General features: G+C 45.7%; 1 protein-coding gene and 1 pseudogene across 1 annotated transcript; both read left to right on the top strand.

Annotated features, from left to right (window-relative positions):
* The first annotated feature begins 3021 nt into the window (after window positions 1–3021).
* LOC112405044 (mast cell protease 2-like) lies at window positions 3022–4074 on the top strand. Its single transcript, XM_024753297.1, is given in 5 exon segments — window positions 3022–3033; window positions 3254–3308; window positions 3311–3507; window positions 3932–3977; window positions 3980–4074. Coding segments are annotated over 5 exon segments (405 nt in total).
* A 6752-nt stretch (window positions 4075–10826) lies between these two features.
* On the top strand, window positions 10827–11610 carry LOC112405029 (ras-related protein Rap-1b pseudogene; annotated as a pseudogene).
* The last annotated feature ends 7813 nt before the right edge of the window (window positions 11611–19423 follow it).

Below are 19423 nucleotides of genomic sequence, written 5' to 3'. Positions count from 1 at the left end.
ATTATTCAGATTAGTGACATGGAAAATATGAGTTTCAGAATCTGACATATTAAATGTTAGATCTTGCTGCTATGTGACATTCTGAGCTTCAGTTGTGTGTTCCATAATTTTGTATAATACTACTTACCCAAAAGGACTGTTAAAAAGATTAAATGAGATGATGTGTGTTAAGTCCTATCAGTGCCAAACATATTGTGGGTAGTCAACAAATTCTCCCTTTTTCCTTCCTTCTCTCACTGCCACATTCTACTCTTCTACTGAATCTTTGGATTGAAGGAAGGATGGATCTTCTAGAACACAGTCACACTTGCTTGTTTACATATTGTGTATGACTGCTTTTATGCTATGACAACAGAGTGGAATCGTTGCCAGAGAGACAGTATGGCTTGCAAAGCTAAAAATACTTACTATCTGGCTATTTACAGAAAAAAGTTTGCTCATCCTTATTCTAGATTCTTACAGCATCTAAAAATCCCCACCTCCCCTCCATTTGTGTTACTTCTCTGGCTCAAGAGAGTTTCATTAGATGAGAAAGTGAATGCCTCATCCAAGGAGTCAGGACTCTTGGGCTCTGACCGAAGCTTCAATACCAGCAGAGCAGAGAGGATAGTTGAGAGAATTTTTGATGAGGAAAACAGCCAGGCCAGAGTGAAAGGCAAAGATGTGATTATGCTGTTTTTTTTTTTAACACTCTTATTTTTCTTTAATTGAAGTGCAGTTTGTGGCAATCTCTGCTTACAGCAAAGTGACTCAGTTACACACAGAGAGACATTCTTCTTTATATTCTTTTCCATTATGGTGTATCACGGGATATTGAATATAGTTCCCTGTGCTATACAGTAGGACCTTGTTGTTTACCCTCCCCTTTTCTTTTAATTCTGGAGTTATAAAAGCAGGAGCAAGGGAGGGAGTGACAGAAGCAGCTTACAATGGGCAGCATCCCTGGGAAAATGCAGGTCCTATTCCTTCTACTGCTCTTTCTCTTGCCTCCTGAAGCTAGAGCTGGTGAGTCCAGGGTGGAACTTTTCTGTCCTCTGGGTACTCTTAACTTACTAAGCTGAATCAAAGAGGACCCTAAATTGACTCTGCAAGATCCCATTGCAAGTGTTCCGGGGGGAACCTCTATCTGGAAGAGTCATACCCTTTCCCTACAGATGATGACAATGTCCCAGGGACGGGAAGTCTTGGGTGGAGGAAGAAAAGGAAAATGGCTTTGGAAGTTCCTCTCGACCTTTCCTCAAAATATCCACGATTCTGATTTATGGTCCTTCTCTGGCCTTGCTCTCATGTGGACGTCAGGATGGGGATGAAGAAATGTTTCACGACAACTCAGAATCAAGACTAGCCACTGTGTTCTCAAAAGTATGATGAGGACTGACAGGGTGCATTGGAGAAGGGGAAGCCAACAGAATGACACGTGGAGAGGTCTGAGCTACTTTAGAGGTAAGGGTGAGGATGCAGGGGATTGTCGCACATCATTCATCTTATTTTTCTCACCTAACGCTCTGTCTGACAGTTCGGTGAGCCTGTGTTTGAGGATTTGGATTCTCTGTTTCAGAGGAGATTATCAGTGGCATTGAGTCCAAGCCACACTCCCGCCCCTATAAGGCCCATCTGGAAATAAGCCCTGACGAGGAATACGTGGCCACCTGTGGTGGGTTTCTCATAAGTCAAGAATTTGTACTGGGGACTTCCCTGGTGCCGCAGTGGTTAAGAATCCGCCTGCCAATGCAGGGGTCATGGGTTCGAGCCCTGGTCTGGGAAGATCCCACATGCCGCGGAGCAACTAAGCCCATGCACCACAGCTACTGAGCCTGCGCTCTAGAGCCTGCAAGCCACAACTACTGAAGGCCACGCTCCTAGAGCCCGTGCTCCACAACAAGAGAAGCCACTGCAACAAGAAGCCTGTGCACCACGACAAAGAGTAGCCCCCACTTGCCGCAACTAGAGAAAGCCCGTGCGCAGCAACGCAGATCCAATGCAGCCAAAAATAAATAAATAGATTTATTTTTTAAAAAAAAGAATTTGTGCTGGGACTTCCCTGGTGGTGCAGTGCTTAAGAATCCGTCTGACAATGCAGGAGACACGGATTCAATCCCTGGTCCGGGAAGATCCCACGTGCTGCAGAGCAACCAAGCCTGTGAGCCATAACTACTGAGCCTGCACTTTAGAGCCTGCAAGTCACAACTACCGAGCCCACGTTCCGCAACTACTGAGCCCTGCACACTCTAGGGCCCGCATGCCACAACTACCGAGCCCAAGTGCCGCAACTACTGAAGCCCATGCTCCTAGAGCCTGTGCTCCACAACAAGAGAAGCCACCACAATGAGAAGCCCACGCACCACAACGAAGAGTAGCCCCTGCTCGCTGCAACTAGAGAAAACCCACATACAGCAGCAAAGACCCAATGCAGCCAAATAAATAAAATAAAATCTTAAAAAAAAAAAAAGAATTTGTGCTGACAGGTGCTCACTGTTAAGGAAGGTAAGAAAACTTTGAATAGCTCTCTTCTCATGTGAGGAGCTGTAAGAAGCAGAGTTATACACACCAAAGCAGGGATTCTTGTGCCTGCTCATCTCAGGATGATCAGCAACGTACACTGGGAGGAACCAGGCCAGCTTCATTTGTCATGTCCACTTCCAGAGGCCAGGGCATCATTCAGGGCAGCCCGGGTCAAGGCAGGCCAACCCTGCCGCCTTATCCTGGTGCTGGCAGAGCTCTCGCAGTCCATGTAGCGGCCTGGGCCTGGGCCTTCCTGAAACGGCTATGGTCTCTGGGGGGAACTTCTGCCCTGAGCAAGATCTGAGTTCCTCAGGTGGCCCTGCACTGGGGAACAAGTGGGCCTGGGGTCTCTTTGCTCACAATGGTCCCTTCTCCAGAGACCAGCACCTTTTCCTGCCTCTCTCCTCCCTCTCTGCAGGCATGTTAGGGTCACTCTTGGAGCTCATGACATGAAATAGAAAGAATCCACATGGCAGTAGCTGGAGGTCGAAGAACAGCTTTTTCACCAACCTCAGTGACATGTTACTGAAGGTGCCATCTTTCTTTCACTTCTCAGCCCCCTCCCTTACCCATTCTCCTGAGCTGTGCATTTCTCATTCTATGCCAACCCATTTCCTTGGGGCCCCCTCCACTCCATGTCATCACCACCCCATTGGGGAGAAGCTCTAGGCCCTGCCTGGGGACCTTCTACCACACCACTCCCTCCACTCTCCCTGGGACTGGCAATCCACCTGCTCTTCCTCCCTCACAGCTACGAACAAGAGCCGAGCTGACCCACACCGCAGGGACAATCCCCCTGCCTACCCATCTACCTTCATTCCACCCAGGAGGATGAGCCAGGCAGCTGGCTGGGGGAAGACAAGGGTGACAGAGCCAGTCTCACATACTCTGAGGGAGGTGAAGCTGAGACTCCTGGATGACAAGACCTGCAACCACTTTCTTTTGCCCAGTCATAACCTCCAAATCTGTAGAGGCAATCCCAGGAAGAGAAGATCAGCATACAAGGTACACTTCCATCTCCCAACTCAGTACTTGGGAGACAGCGTCCTCCTGGGTGGGGATGGGGTCAGGAAGTCCCAAGTACAGTGAACATGTCTGAGTTCATGGTTTCTAGGACTGTGGAACTGGACTCCTCCTTCTGGGTGCCATCCTTCCATAGCCATGTCCTGCTTCTAACCCTCCCGTCTATCCTGCCGTACAGGGCTCCAGGAGAGAAGTGAAGAAGATGGAAGGGACAGGACTAGAGTTGTGGTTCTATGCCAGAGAGAGAATGAAGACATGAAACCCCTGTCTAAGGACTCCGTGAGGAGCCAGGATCCCTAGCCAGATTCTGGTGTATCTTGACTGGGGTGCTGAGAGAACCAGGATGACGTGACAGAAAGGAGAGAAGAATGCCTGCTGCTCAGGATCTGCTTTCTCTAACCCACAGGGCAATTCTGGGGGCCCCCTTCTGTGTGCTGGAGTGGCCCAGGTACTGAGTCTTATGGAAGTACAGACACAAAGCCTCCTGGTGTCTTCACTCGAATCTCCCCATATGTGTCCTGGATTAACGAAGTCCTAAATGGCAGTTAGCCACAGAAGCCTGGCCAGTCTGCAGGAGAACCCCAAAGCCAGAGCCCTCCCTGGTAGTCCCTGCATTCCACAGGAGCCTGGCCCCACCTGTGCCCACGAAGGCTCTCCAAGAACAACAAAGCCCCTGCTGGTTGTATCCCCAGCAAACTTCAATAAGGATGCAGCCTCCAGTGTGTCTGTGGGACTCTCCTCTCTCCTCCAGAGCTGCTCTGCTCTGCAAGGAGGAGTCCAGCTCCGCCTTTCTAGCTTGAATGAACACCAGCACTGGGCTCCCTTCTTGCTAATTCATAATCTTTCCTACCAATTCCCTTGTCCATTGTGTGGTGTTAAGAATTATTAAAGAAAACATTTTCACCTGCACAACAGGATTTAACATCCAGAGTAATACTAGCACTGACTTACCTTCTTCCTCCACCACCACCTCTTCCTCCTTCTCCTGTTCCTCCCTCCTTCTCCTCCTCTCCCTTCTCTTCCCACAAACCTTGTGCCTCAGCCACTACAATTCAGGGCACTGATGTGCCATAGCAAACTCTCCATGACTATTTCTGGAGACGGTCCCAGGCTTGGGCTGTTGATACCTTGCATTCTTACACCCACCTCTGCCCCATCATCACCATCCCTCTCAATAATGTGTCTGCAGCCAGAGGAGCATCTGTCAAGTGAAAAAGAGGAAAATTTCCCAAGTACAAGAGCTCAGGACAGCGGGGAGGGATGAGCCCTGGAAGTCTTCAGGACGGGTCTGTCAACTGCAACAGTCACCACGAAGTAGGGCCATGCCAGTCCAGAAGAAAGTTCCCCTAGAATGTCAGAGTGAGTCTGGCCCCTGAACTACATCAGAGTCACCCAATTCAACTGTCATCTTCCTTTGGAAATGACATGGTGTCTCCAGTCTTCCAAAAGAGAAATCTGAGTTAGGTCAAGTTCTCCAAAATTTCCTCCCGCAAGTGAACTGCAATGCTCTGAATGCCGTACCTGCCAGCATCTGAGATGGATGAGTGCACTCACAGCCATGCATACCCGAATACAAGGCAAATGGAGCATGAACTCCAGCTAACTCTCAGAAGCCTGCCATTAAAGGGCCCTCATACAGGTTTCACCATGGTCCCGAAGAGGCCTAAGACGATAGGCCTGGCCTGTGCAAGAAGGAGCTGCTACACCTGGCCCAGACCAGGGACCCATAGCTCCATCTTCCCCACTGCCTGTCAGCCCACAGACCTGGGCTTCCAGCTCTGCCACTGGTCAATGTAGATGTAAGATAAAGAAATCGTGATAAACATAAACACTAACCCTATGTAGAAAACAGATATATGTACATAAACTTTTTTAAAAAAGAAAAATCTTGGCAGGATCTCAGAAATGAAAGAACTTATGCTGGAATGGTAATAAACAATTTTTACGCCCTAACTCTTGTTTTATATTTATGTAATTAAATAAGAGTTTTTAAATGTGAAATACAAGGAGCAGAAGCCCTATGGTTAATGTTCGCTTGGGAAACCAGCACACATACTGAGCTGTAGCTCGGGCCCCACCATTGTTGACCCCCAGACCCTGAGGACAGCACATCCACAGGGCAGCCCTTCTTTCCAGGAAGCTGGACAACTGGAGACATGGGGAGAACAGTCAGCCTACCCTGCCAGCCTGGCCCCCAAGAAGTGGTAGGGCTGGTGGAGACTGCAAGGAGCTGGACTGAACCCACAGGATGAACTGGACCCCAAGGGGCTGACAAGCACTGACTCTAGCTTGGCCAGCAGTGCAGACCAAACAAGCATCACATGGACCCCTGACATGGAAATAGCAGTTGCTGGCCCAGCCTCCCAAAAAAAGATAAGCACATCAGCATCACTGCAATGTTTATTCTGTGATGCAGAGGGTAGGGTCCAAGGAGTGGGCCTGCCTAACCAACACTGAGAGCAATAAGAGAGTCTCAGCATCACAGGGTCAGAAGGAGAAACGGTCTAGATAAGAGGGCTTTGCTCAAACTCATGGGAAGAGGGCCTCTGTACAGCTGATGCCAGCACATAGGGAAGTGCTACAGAGCCAGTTCCTCCTGGGGTCACAGTTGTCGGGGCCGAGGTCATAAAGCCCAACGGGAAAATATCTGCTCTTCCCACCCCACCCCAATGTTCATCCCTTCCCCAGGAACCTGGTGATTGTGTCTCCCACACCCACAGCTCCTCTGACAACTTTTACCCTCACATAGTCATACCCTGTGTAGTGGCTTGGCATGTGGATATAATGAAGGAATAGTTATGGTTGTACTGCATCCTTTAGAAACTATATAATGAAGTCCTAACCCCCAGTACCACAGAATGTGACCTTATATGGAAATAGAGTCATTGCAAATGTAATTACTTAAGATGAGGTCATACTGGAGTAGGATGGGCCCTTAATCCATATAGCTGTCCTTATAAGAAGAGGAGAGGGGGGGACTTCCCTGGTGGTCCAGTGGTTAAGAATCCACCTTCCAGGGCTTCCCTGGTGGCGCAGTGTTTGAGAGTCTGCCTGCCGATGCAGGGGACACGGGTTCGTGCCCCAGTCTGGGAGGATCCCGCATGCTGCAGAGCGGCTGGGCCTGTGAGCCATGGCCGCTGGGCCTGCGCGTCCGGAGCCTATGCTCCACAATGGGAGAGGCCACAGCAGTGAGAGGCCCACGTACCGCAAAAAAAAGAATCTGCCTTCCAATGCAGGGGACGTGGATTTGATCCCTGGTCAGGGAACTAAGATCCCACATGCCGCGGGGCAACTAAGCCCGCGTGTCGCAACTACTGAGCCCCTGTGCTATGGAGCCCACACACCGCAACTAGAGAAGCCCACGTACTGCAGTGAAGATCCCACGCGCCACAACAAAGACCTGATGCAGCCAAATTAGTTAATTAATTTTTTTTTAAAAAAGAAGAGGAAAGAGGGAATTCCCTGGCTGTCCAGTGGTTAGAACTCAGCACTTACACTGCCAAGGGCCCGGGTTCAATCCCTGGTCAGGGAACTAAGACCCCACAAGCCGCATGGCACAGCCAAAAAAAAAAAAGAGAAGAGGAGAGAGACACACGAGGAGAAGGCCATGTGAAGACAGAGGCAGAGATTGAGTGATGCATCTATGAGCCAAGGAACACCAAGGATTGACAGGTGTAAACAAAATATACGGGAGAGGTGTGGGACAGATTCTTCCTCACAGCCCTCAGAGGAACCAATCCTGCCAACACCTTGATCTCAGACTAGCCGCCAGAACTGTGAGAGGATAAATTTCTGTTGTTTTAAATCATCTCGTTAGTGGTACTTTGTTATAGTGACTTTTGGAGTCTTATACGGGAGTCAAGGCAGAGTTTTGGGAATTTAAGGTTTTCTCCAAAAATTGCTATTTATTTTAATAAGTGATTTATATTGAGTAGGCTTTAAATTCATAAAAAGCTTTGCCATTCAAACATCATCAAGGAAAGGATCTATGATGAGTGGGGTGAAGAGGTCATTAAAACCACATTTATAGGGTGTAACTCCAGCTTGCTTGAGAAAAAAAAATTTTTTTTACTATAATTAGAATAACAGGCCCAGGACTTTACTCTTTGCCTTGTCCTCATAATCCACTGCTCCCTGCTCCTGAGCCCACCCCATGGTCTGCTCCATCTCTAAGACCTTTCCCTGTAAGAAACTGCCACCCTGCTGGAAACTTGCCTCAGAGTGAGTCAGGAAAGACCCCTGGGTGTGATTTACAAATCACAAAGCTGACAAATTACTTGTATCCAGAATATATTAAGTACTGACAAACCCAACTCCATTAAAATATGGGCAAAAGACATAGACATCTCACCAAAGAGGATTTACAGGTGGAAAATAAGCACATGAAAAGATGTCAACTTCAGTAGTCATTAGGAAATTGCAAATTAAAAACACAATGAATGACCACTACACATCTATTAGAATGGCTAAAAATAAAAGTACCAAGGGCTTGCATGGATGCAGACCAACTAGAACTCTCACACATTGCTGGGGGAAATGCAAAATACAGTCACTTTAGAAAATAGTTTAGCAGTTTCTTACTAAATTAAATATATACTTATTATACGACCTAGAACCCTACCCCTAGATGTTTACCTTCTAGAAATGAAAACTTAAGTTCACGCTAAAACCTGTACACAAATGTTAATAGCAGCTCTATTCATAATTATAAAAATCTGGAAACAAACCAAATGTCTTTCAACAGGTGAATGGATAAACAACCTGTGATGCATGCATACAATGCAATACTACTCAGCAATAAACAGAAGCAAACTATTGCTCATGCAACAACTTGGATGAACCTTAAAGGCATCATGTTGAGTTTAAGAAGCCAGCCTCAGTAAGTCACACATTGTATGACTCCATTTATATGGCATTCCCAAAAAGGCAAAACTATAGTGACGGATAACAGATCCTGCCTATGCTTTCTGGACTATTCATTTGAACATTCAAGGCATGCAGCAATAAAGAGTGCAAAGATTTTGGACTTCCCTGGTGGCGCAGTGGTTAAGAATCCACCTGCCAATGCAGGGGACACGGGTTCTATCCCTGGTCCAGGAAGACCCCACATGCCATGGAGCAACTAAGCCCGTGTGCCACAACTACTGAGTCTGCGCTCTAGAGCCCACGAGCCACAACTGCTGAGCCCACGCACCGCAACTACGGAGCCTGTGAGCCGCAACTACTGAGCCCGCATGCCGCAACTACAGAAGCCCACGTGCTGCAACTACTGAAGCCCGCGCGCCTAGAGCCTGTGCTCCGCAACGAGAAGCCACCGCAATGAGAAGCCCGTGCACTGCAACCAAGAGTAGCCCCCACTCGCCGCAACTAGAGAAAGCCCGCGTGCAGCAACAGCCACCCCCCCAAAAAAAAGAGTGCAAAGATTTTGAACTTTAAAATTAGATGAGCCTGGGCTTCCCTGGTGGCACAGTGGTTGAGAGTCCGCCTGCCGATGCAGGGGACAAGGGTTCGTGCCCCTGTCCGGGAAGATCCCACATGCCGTGGAGTGGCTGGGCCCGTAAGCCATGGCTGCTGAGCCTGCGCGTCCGGCGCCTGTGCTCCGCAGCGGGAGAGGCCACAACAGTGAGAGGCCCGCGTACCGCAAAAAAAAAAAAAAAAATTAGATGAGCCTGTGTTTGAATCCATGCTCTCCCATTTTCTGACTTTGTGCCTCTTTAAGCCCAGTTTCCTCATCTGAGGAACAGTGGCGACAGTGAACTATGGTAAGAAATATTTATTTTTAAATCAACATGACTTATTTTGGTATATAGTGCTATGAATTTTAACACACATATAGATTCATGTAACTGCCACCAATATTGAAATACTCAACAGACTCAGCACCTCCCCAAACTGCCTCACGCTATCCTTTTATAGTCACATCTCCCTACACTCAACCCTTGTGTAAAAGAACTTCAGGTTGAGGATGGAGAAAGGAAGTAATGGAAGGAAGGAGAGAGAGGGAGAGTAAAAGAGAGAGGAAGAAAGAAAGGAAGAGGGGGAAAGAGAGAGATTCAGAGAGAGATTTTCCTAGCGGTAATTCACAGTAATATACAATTGAGATACAAGGTTATGTATACATCTCTCCCTGACCACCCACCACACTTCCTCCAGATGCCAACCCATTCATTTTCTCTTCTCTCTGAACAACCTGGCTTTGGTCCCCAGGAAAAGAAGCATTAACGCTGTCCGTGGTCCTGATTTCCTCCCTCTACCCTTCCCCAAACGTGGTTAGACAGAGCTCTACTGAAAAAAATCCCTAAATGACACGTGGAGGGTTGGTCCAACCCTCTGACTGTGGAAAATGTACACTATCTGTCTCATTCGTCTCACATAACTTGCCCCTTCACACTTTCCCAACTGCCTTACCAAAATCATATCTGCAGCTGGACAGCATTTGCCATTCTAGAAACAAAAGAATATCCTTGCAACCAAGAATGTAGGATGTGGAGAAATGACTAGACAAAGGAGACATCCTTATAAGCCCTCAACAGAGTACAACAATCCCAGTAGAAGGAGAATAACAGGCCATTCTAGGACCACCTGGAAGACAAGTCTCTCCCAATCCAGGAACTATTCCCTGATAGTATGACCCGTGTAAAGCAGGGGTGTAGACTGTGACGAGCAGCACTGAACCTGAAAGTGCTGATTCTACCACTGGCAACAACCATAGATTTTTAAAAATCATGTGGATTCCTGGATTGGAAGTAACAGTTGTTGCCTCACCAGTCTCCCCTACAGCCCATGCAAAAAAGATCAGATCATCATAGCTACAGTGTTAATTTTGAGATGCAGAAGGTGATGGCCCATGAAGTGGGCCTGTCTGACTGACAGTGTGAACATTGAGTGGTAGCATCACAGAGTCTATAGGAGAAACTGTCCAGGTAAAAGATCTTTGCCCAAACTCATGAGAAGGGGCACCCTCCAACTTTCCCTCCTCAAATAAGAGCCTATTGCAGGAATGTTGAATGGAAAAGAGAAATATCAGAAAGAAACTCCAAAAAAGCATGATTTGGGGGTTTCTTGCTGAAGAGGCTGGGACAGAAATAAGGACACACAACTATGACATATCTTTCTCCCGATCCAAAACTTGGGGTCATCTCAGAGGACCTCTCTATTCATCATTCACCTGGATACTCTGTCTACTTTTAAAAAAACAAATGTGCAGAGTGCAGGAATTCTAAAAGGAACTAGTGTGTTAGGAGTTAAAGCAAGAATATAGTAAAACAGGCGCACCCGCGCGCCCCGAGGCTGAACGCTTGATGTCAAGGCGACACCGCCAAACCTCGCCCAGAGTCAGGCGTGTAAGCCAGCCGGAGCAGCGCCAGCGGGTAGCAGCAGGACCACCGTGGGGCTGGTAGCAGCGAGCCGGAGGGAGCACGAGGCGACGCTGGCTGCGGGGACCCGGTGACAGCGCAACAGGTACTAGATTTTACAAGTTTGCACCATGTGTGAGTATAAAGCTAGTCGTTCTTGGCTCGGGAAGAGTTGGAAAATCTGCTCTGACTGTACAATTTGTTCAAGGAATTTTTGTTGAAGAATATGATCCTACGATAGAAGATTCTTATAGAAAGCAAGTCGAAGTAGATGCACAACAGTGTATGCTTGAAATCTTGGATACTGCAGGAACGGAACAATGTACAGCAATGAGGGATTGAAAAACGGACAAGGCTTTGCATTAGTTTATTCCGTCACAGCACAGTCCACATTTAATGATTTACAAGATCTGAGAGAACAGATTCTTTGAGTTAAAGACACTGATGATGTTCCAATGATTCTGGCTGGTAATAAGTGTGACTTGGAAGATGAAAGAGTTGTAGGAAAGGAGCAAGGTCAAAATTTAGCAAGACAATGAAACAACTATGCATTCTTAGAATCCTCTGCAAAATCAAAAATAAATGTTAATGAGATCTTTTATGACCTAGTGCGGCGAATTAACAGAAAAACTCCAGTGCCTGGGAAGGCCCGCAAAAAGTCGTCATGTGAGCTGCTTTAATATACTAAATGCATTGTAGCTCTGAGCCAGGTCTGAAGAACTGCTGCTCAATTCAACAGTGCCAGCATTCCAACTTTGTTAAACCTACCAACATCTTAAATGGACTTTCCGTGGTGGCACCCTTTAAAAGGCGGATGAAAGCTACTACAACAGTTTGCACATTCTAATCACTTTCCAGTATCACAAGAGAGATTTTTACTTATATAATAGTCCTGGAGTATGCAGCTGATAAAACCAGAGGCTACAATCCAATATTACTGCTAAGAGACATTTTTCATCCACCAATGTTGTACATGTATGAAAATGGTGTACTGTATACTTTAACACACTGCATACTTTGTATTGGAGAGTACAATAATGTAAATCCTAAAAGCACCACTATTTTAGCATAATAAAAGAAAGTCCAAAGGGGGAAAAGAAAGAATATCGTAAAACGAATCAGCTTATATCCTTGCAAATTACTTTACAGATGTTGAATGTAAGTTGTTAAATTTAGACTTTAAATTTAGGAAAACATACTCATTTGGAAACATCAACTACAGAAGCATATAGAGCTTATTGTAAGGGAAAGCACAGAGTGAGTGAGCTCCAGTCCGCTTCAGGAAAATGCGGCCCATGTGCTGTTTCAGCTCCACTGTACTGCTGTCTCAATCTAATGCAAGGTGGCACAAGCCCCTGCCAATTCTCCTTTATGTGTTGTATTTCTTAAAAGAGACTTCAACATATATGAAACTTTATAGGTGCTAAATCCCTACATGGCAAACTAAGGGTAAAACCACTTTTAAGACATGTGCTCAATTGAAAAAGACAAGCCATTACTCAAAGAACAAGGTTAAGAAACAACCTGGCAGCCTGAAGTTGAATGAATAGAAACAAGATGCTGTGCAAAACATACCATAACTGAAGTCTGTAAATCTGACTCATCTGTAAGGTGTTTAGGGGAATTCAAATGAAGTGTAATATTTATTCTTTACACAAATAAATATATAGCCTCATTGAGGACATATGCATCATATATGCATCAAACTGTTATATGGCAGCACAAGGTATGACACCATTAAAAGAACAAACCAGCATTTATTAAGGACCAACCATGTGGCATTTTATATTTAGCACCACATTTAATTCTCAAAAAAAAAAAAAACCTGCTTCATATCATTCTTCGTATTTTACAGATGCAGTAACTAAGGCTGAGAACCTAAGGAACTCTCCCAAGGTCAACAGATCGTTAAGTGGCAGAAGCAAGATTCAAGCTCACCCCGTCTAACTGCAAAGCCAGCCTCATGACTTAAATGTCAAAGTGAATAACAGCACAGATAATAAATGTTTCAGGAATTCAGAGAAGGGATGATCCCTCTGCATTTAGTAGCTGAAGAATCACTGCCACAATTAAAATGCCATTGCTTTTACATCAAGTCCACTCTTTCCTTTCCACTAAGTGTGAAACTTAAACAAGACTCCATCCAACCTCTACTTGAATATCTCCATCAATGGGGAAATTACCTCCCCTGACCACACATTCATGTTGTAACAGTTCATTATTAGTAAAGTCTCCCTTCTATAGAGTCAATATCTGCTTCCTAAGATGTTGTAGAATTGGATTCGGAGGCTACCTAGCCAGAAACAATGTCCCAACTCCACCATAGGACTGTTGGCTTGACCCAAGCATTGTAGGAAACACCAGACAACTGAACCATAACTAATTCTTCCCCCCAAGCCAGACTTTCTACCACTCACCCTCACTCAAAAAGTTAATCCCACACGATGTCTCCTCCCTCATGTTACCCCCCTCCTAAATCAAATTTTATACCCATTCATCTGATTGGCAGAGTCTCGGTTACATGATTGGGCCCTAGATGCAAAAGAATCTGAGGAAGGAGGTTGTGGATTCTACCTTAGGAAGGCAAGAATCATAACTGGGAATTCCTCTAATACAGGAAAGGTGCTCAAAAGACCCTAAGGATCCACCGCGTACATGGTAAATGTCCACTACAATCCATCACTGGCTGTCCAACATGAATGTGCACTATTTTTTCACACCTAATCCTCCTAAAAACAAAAATTCTCCCATTGAACATAATTTTCACTATCTTTGGTACAAAGGAAAATGAGGCTTAACTCTCCCTAGAGCTGAAATGACCCAGTCTCTTAAGTTACCACTTTCAACTCCAAGTTCAGGATCTCTAGGTGATAGCCATTCCACCTCTAACTTAGTCACACTCCCAAACTGATATCCCTAAACCATAGACTAAATGTAAAGTTCACCACCAACAACATACCACAAATAAAATAGCAGAAGGACGACAGAGGAGAGAGAAAAAGGAAATCTGTTAAAGTATGCAAAAACAACCAGGACAGAGCAGGAAGAAGATACGGGTGAATAGTGCAGACTTTATTTCTGAAGCTCTATCTTTTCCATTCCCTTGCCCTCAGCCAGTGCAGGTGAAACAAAACTTGAGTATAGGTGGACCTGAACCTTAACGATGCTATGAAGCTATCTGACTAGCCCTGGACTACCTACCTCTCAATTTCTAACTGCATGAGTGAAAAACAGGAACCCTTCATTTGTTTACACCTCCGCTTTTTGGTCTATGGGGTGCATGGCCACAGAACAGAACTTTTCCACATCCAGATTCTCCTCTGTTCTGCTGATGCCAGAGTAATACTGACAACTTCAGCAAATAAGAATACAGGACCCACAATTAAAGTCGAATATTAGAGAGACAACAGTTTATTTTATTATAAGTATGTTCCATTCAATACTGGGACATACATGTACTGAAAAATGATTTCTTGTTCATCTGAAATATAAATTCAACTGGCACTCTTTATCTGGCAACTCTAGAGAGTGAAAGAATTGGTGCACAGGCTCCTCAGACATTGGGAATATGTGTAAATGTTGTACTCTACAGATGGTCAGAGCTGAGGGCAACAGAGCACCCAGCCAGTACATACTAAGGAATGGATCACCTCAGCCACAAGCCCAAGATGAGACCAAGGGCATGATAGAATGATTTGGGGAAAGTATTATCCCCTGTGCTTCACCATCTCTGAACTAAATACCCTATAAATTTCCAAGAGAAATGACACTCCACCAAGTTATCCCACTCTTCCCTGGACTCGCTGCTTCTCAAAATCTGGGGAAAACAACAGAAGTGCTTGAAACCCAGTTATGACAGCTACGAGTTGTGTGATATGGATCATGTTAATGTGTCTGACTCTCAATTCTACATTTGTAAAGTGACAGTAATGGTAATTCCCAAGGTTGTGGTGGGGAAAGAAAGAGTCAAACCTCAGATACTGATATCTGTGTATATTCTATTTCAATCAAACAAGCTTGATTCCTAATGTGAGAGTAGGAAACCCCAGCACCCGAGGAGCAAACCATCCTTCTATATCTACATTCCCATTAGCAGGACTCTATTTCTCTATTTGTCTTTGGTGGTAGAACAGAAAGGGCCCTTCATTTGAAATGAGGAAAGTCTGATTCTGAACCGCAAGCCTTGATAGACAGATTCATAAAATTGAGATACTACTACCTACTTCACAGGGTTGTTATGAAAATAATAATATATCTAAGATGATGACAATGAATGACATGCATACTCTCTCCTGCCAATGCAGGGGACACGGGTTCGAGCCCTGGTCTGGGAAGATCCCACATGCCGCGGAGCAACTGGGCCTGTGAGCCACAACTACTGAGCCTGTGCGTCTGGAGCCTGTGCTCCACAACAAGAGAGGCCACGACAGTGAGTGGCCCCCGCTCACCGCAACTAGAGAAAGCCCTCACACAGAAACGAAGACCCAACACAGCCAAAAGTAAATAAATAAATTAATTTAAAAAAAAAAAAAGAAAAGAAAGGGATTCCCTGGAGAGGCAGGACCCGTATTTCCAACATAAAGAAGAAACTACACCAGATCCTTCCTTGCCTTCATCGTCAACTCAACACCAACTCTGACTTATCTTTAGGGATATTCAGAATCACTAAGAACATTTTGAATTGTAGGATGTTTAGAGCACCCCTGACCTCTCCCCACTAGACGTCAGTAGCAACAGTCTCGTCTCAACCAACTTATGAATCAAAACCATCTCCAGGTTTTGCTATATGTCCCCTGGGGGTGTGGCTGGGGTGAGGGAGCTGGGCTGGAATCACCCTCCGTTGAGAACCCCCAGGTTAGACGCATTTGGCAGCGCGCTGGGCCCTCCTCACAGTCCACCTCGATAAGAAAAGATCTACCATCTGTGGAGCTTTGATCTGAGATGCAGAGAAGACCATCTGTCACTCACTTCTGCAAAACAAATACATGGAACAGATAAGAGGAGGGACAGCATCAGAAGTTCTGCACGAACGACAGCCACAAACGGCTGCTCCGTAACCAGCAAGAAGGTGAAGGCCTAGAGCCTGCTTGGCCTCCAGCTCTTGCCAGTTGAGAGACTGGCCGGAGGAGAGAAAAAGGGCGGGACAGGGACAGACACAACCGGAGCCTGTGGCTGATACCACTCCTCGCTTCTGAGGGCATGGTGATTCCCTTCAATTAAGTGAACTCTTTCCAGAAATTCATCTTTAATAAAGAATCAGAAATATACACAAAAGTTTATGAATAAAAATTTTAATCTCAGCATTTTCAGTAGTAGAAAAACTAGATTCCCAGCCACGGAACAAAGTTTAAATAATAAATTCATATGACTGAGTATTTTGAAGTTATTAAAAATTTATTTCAAAACATTGAATCATGTAGGAAAATGCAATGTAATAGAATGCTTTTTAAAAGCAACATAAATATCTCCCTGTAGTAGAATCTCAATTTTTGTGATTATATATTATATGTATGCATAGAAAGAAAACTAGAAGAAATTAACATCAAAATAATTATGGTGGTTATTCTAGATGCTAGGATTAATAACTATCTTTATTTCCTTTATATGCTGGCTCCAAACCCCTGGTATTCTAACTAGTGCTGACTCAGTACCATACATGGACCTACCTATGCATAAGCACATACACCTATTCATTCTTCCGCTGGTCAAGGTTTGTTCTGTTGCGGGTAAATATCCTTGCACTTCCAGATCACATCACTCAGCCCATATCCAGGATGTGGCTAAAGAAGCTAAGCCTTCATGGGATCCCTTGGGTCAGTGCACAGGCATGGTGGTCTCTCCTTGTCAATTAGTGCCTTGCATGGACGTTCTTTTGCCTTTAGCAAAGGTAGTGGTGGCTAGGGATTTATACCCATGGGAATGGTGTGAGCTGGGAAGTATAGCTGATTGAGCTGATCAGAGGTAGTGGATAAAATGGTCCTGACGAAGCCTTCCCTATGCCACCCAAATCCACTTGCACCTTCTTACAGTATCTGGATCTTGCCTGAGACCAAGATGCCCATCCTTCTTTCCTGAGAGGGAAGGTACAAGTTCAAACCTTCAGTTTAATAGCCAATCACAGTCTCCTAAAAACACTTAAAGAGGGTTGGCAAATCAAGCTACAGGGTCCTGTGCTGCAGCTGCTCCCAGGTCTTAATTGATATTTCTCATCTCATCCCTCTACCACCCATTCTAGATTTCCCTCCCCTTTGGCCAACACTTGAGTTGGCCTGGGTTATATGTCTGCTGGGGTTACCCAGACTTCTAACCCTGAGGGGGCTGAGTCTTTAGCTGCCTTATATTTGACAGGTTTGACTAGTTGCTGTTGCCCATTTGTAATGATCACTGAGCACTAAAGTACAAGGGATGTCCCCAGCGAATCCCCTGGGTTCAAGTCATACTCTTCTCTTCACCCTTTGTACAGCAACAATCCTAGCTTCTCATAGGCATTATGGTCAATTATTCCAGCCGGTATCGTACCTCCTTTCTTTGCCTGCTGGTCCACTGCTATGAGGAGCCCAAAATGGCCAGGTGATAGTCACAACTTCCAGTTCATGGAGCCTTTACCACCTCCCTTGGTGAAAGCATTTTCTTCCTAAAAATTCGGACTCACAGCAACATGGCTTTTAACTTCACTCACTCCATGTAGCTCCCGTGAAAGCTGCAGTAACTAAAAGAGCCATGCTTTTTGGAAGTGAGTGCCCTCTCTCATTCTCCTACTCCTTTTCTAACTTTTCGTCCACCTTCTCCTTTCCTTCCGTCTCTTCCACCACCCCCACACCTACCCAAACCAGGCCAGGTCACAGATAAGCCAATATCGATTCATCAGAAGTGTCCCTAAAGGTGATCTTCAGTCCCATGGCTTCCGGCAGTCTCTACCCCTTATACCCTCTTATCTACACCAAAATCATCTTTGTGACAAAAAAACAGAGAGCTCTCCTGAGCCCAAGGCCTTAGAACAAAGTGGGAAGCATCATGGGCCTGCAGGTCTCTGGAATCTCAGGTCTAATTAAGTCATCCACAGTAAATGAAAGGTATCAGGCCAATGAATGAGAGGCCAGTACAGGGTAGGATATCTCCAACCCAGGAAAGGGATGCTTAGGCTCGGCCAAACCTGGCCCTAGAGCCAACTCTGAGAGCACCTGAAATCCAGCCTGTCACTAACACCAGAGTGACCCCAAATTTCTAGAGAATTCTAGGCAGAATTTTTGAAATTAAGCCAAGCCTTTTCTTAACATTCTTTGCCACATACTTGATGCTTATCACCACCTACCGCTGGAACCAGGACTGGGAAACCGGCACAGAAGCCCTGCAGTCCCAGCATACCTGACAAGAGCCTACGGTAAATGCCGGGCCACAGTTCTGGGATCATCAAACAGACTTCACTCTAATTTATAGGAGACAGGAGGACAGGCCTTCCTGCCTGGCTCCTCCTTCTGAAGTGGCTCTCCTGCCTCCATAGCCTCCCACACCTAGGCTGCCTACACTGAGGGACTGCCAACATCTCCCGCTTGCTCCTGCCTCAGAGCTTGGGAGTCCTAACTCCAAATCTAGTTAGAAAGGCAATACAATGTGAATTGAAGAAAGTAGGATATTCAAAAATGCACATTTACTTTGACTGCAACAGTGTGGAATACTGTACGTTTTGGGAGAAACCTGGACAGAATTCTTCAAAAATGGAGATAATTGTGTCCGAATTATAATTAAATAAATGGCTTATCCATTCTCTTTAAAATCATTTCTATATTTTTACAAATGACCAAAAACATGAAAAATGCAGAGAAACAAAAGTGCTTTCTGAAACTGCTTAGATGCCCAGCGAATGATCTTATCCCTGTTACTCCCATACACAGCACAGTCCCCAGGGAGCAGGGAAACCACAGGACACAGTGCCATGCTGTCCAGGAAAGAAGATGGGGGAGGGTAGACTTCCTCAGGATTGTCCAGAGGCTGTGCTGGGAGGGACCACCTATGGGAGAACTTTAAGGATGCCCTGAAGGCAGTGTCTGGGTCTGCCCCAGGCCATGAGCCCAGAAAATAAGAAGCTCTTCTTGGACACAGAGTGTGAAAAAAGCTGTTGATGCCACACTGATCTCTTCAACCAGCTCACCCAGAAAAGACAAGATCAACCACCAGTGCAGATTTGATTCGGAGATGCAGAGAAAGTCATGGCTCCAGCTGTCAGATGCTGGGGTTTGATAAGAGGAAGGAAAACTTTACAACATCTTAAGGAGAATTAGCCCAAATATAAGAGGATTTCCCCATGCCATGGAAAAGAAGAGCCTAGGACCTGCCCAGCACAAACACTACACAATTACATTCCAAAGCAGACAGCTTCCCTGGGTTCTACCAAAAAGGCAGGGACAGAAGTGAGGAGGCTAGGGATTTCCCTGGCGGTCCAGTTGTTCAGACTCCACACGTCCACTGCAGGGGGCGTGGGTTCAACCCCTGGCCAGGGAACTAAGATCCCGCGTGCCGCGAGGCGCAGCCAAAAAAATAATTAA

This window comes from Neophocaena asiaeorientalis, unplaced genomic scaffold (genome assembly GCF_003031525.2).
Source record: "Neophocaena asiaeorientalis asiaeorientalis breed wild unplaced genomic scaffold, Neophocaena_asiaeorientalis_V1.1 scaffold1186, whole genome shotgun sequence".
NCBI classification, from domain to species: Eukaryota; Metazoa; Chordata; class Mammalia; order Artiodactyla; family Phocoenidae; genus Neophocaena; species Neophocaena asiaeorientalis.
Note: the sequence above shows the minus strand (reverse complement) of the source record. Positions and strands in the feature narration are given on the sequence as shown.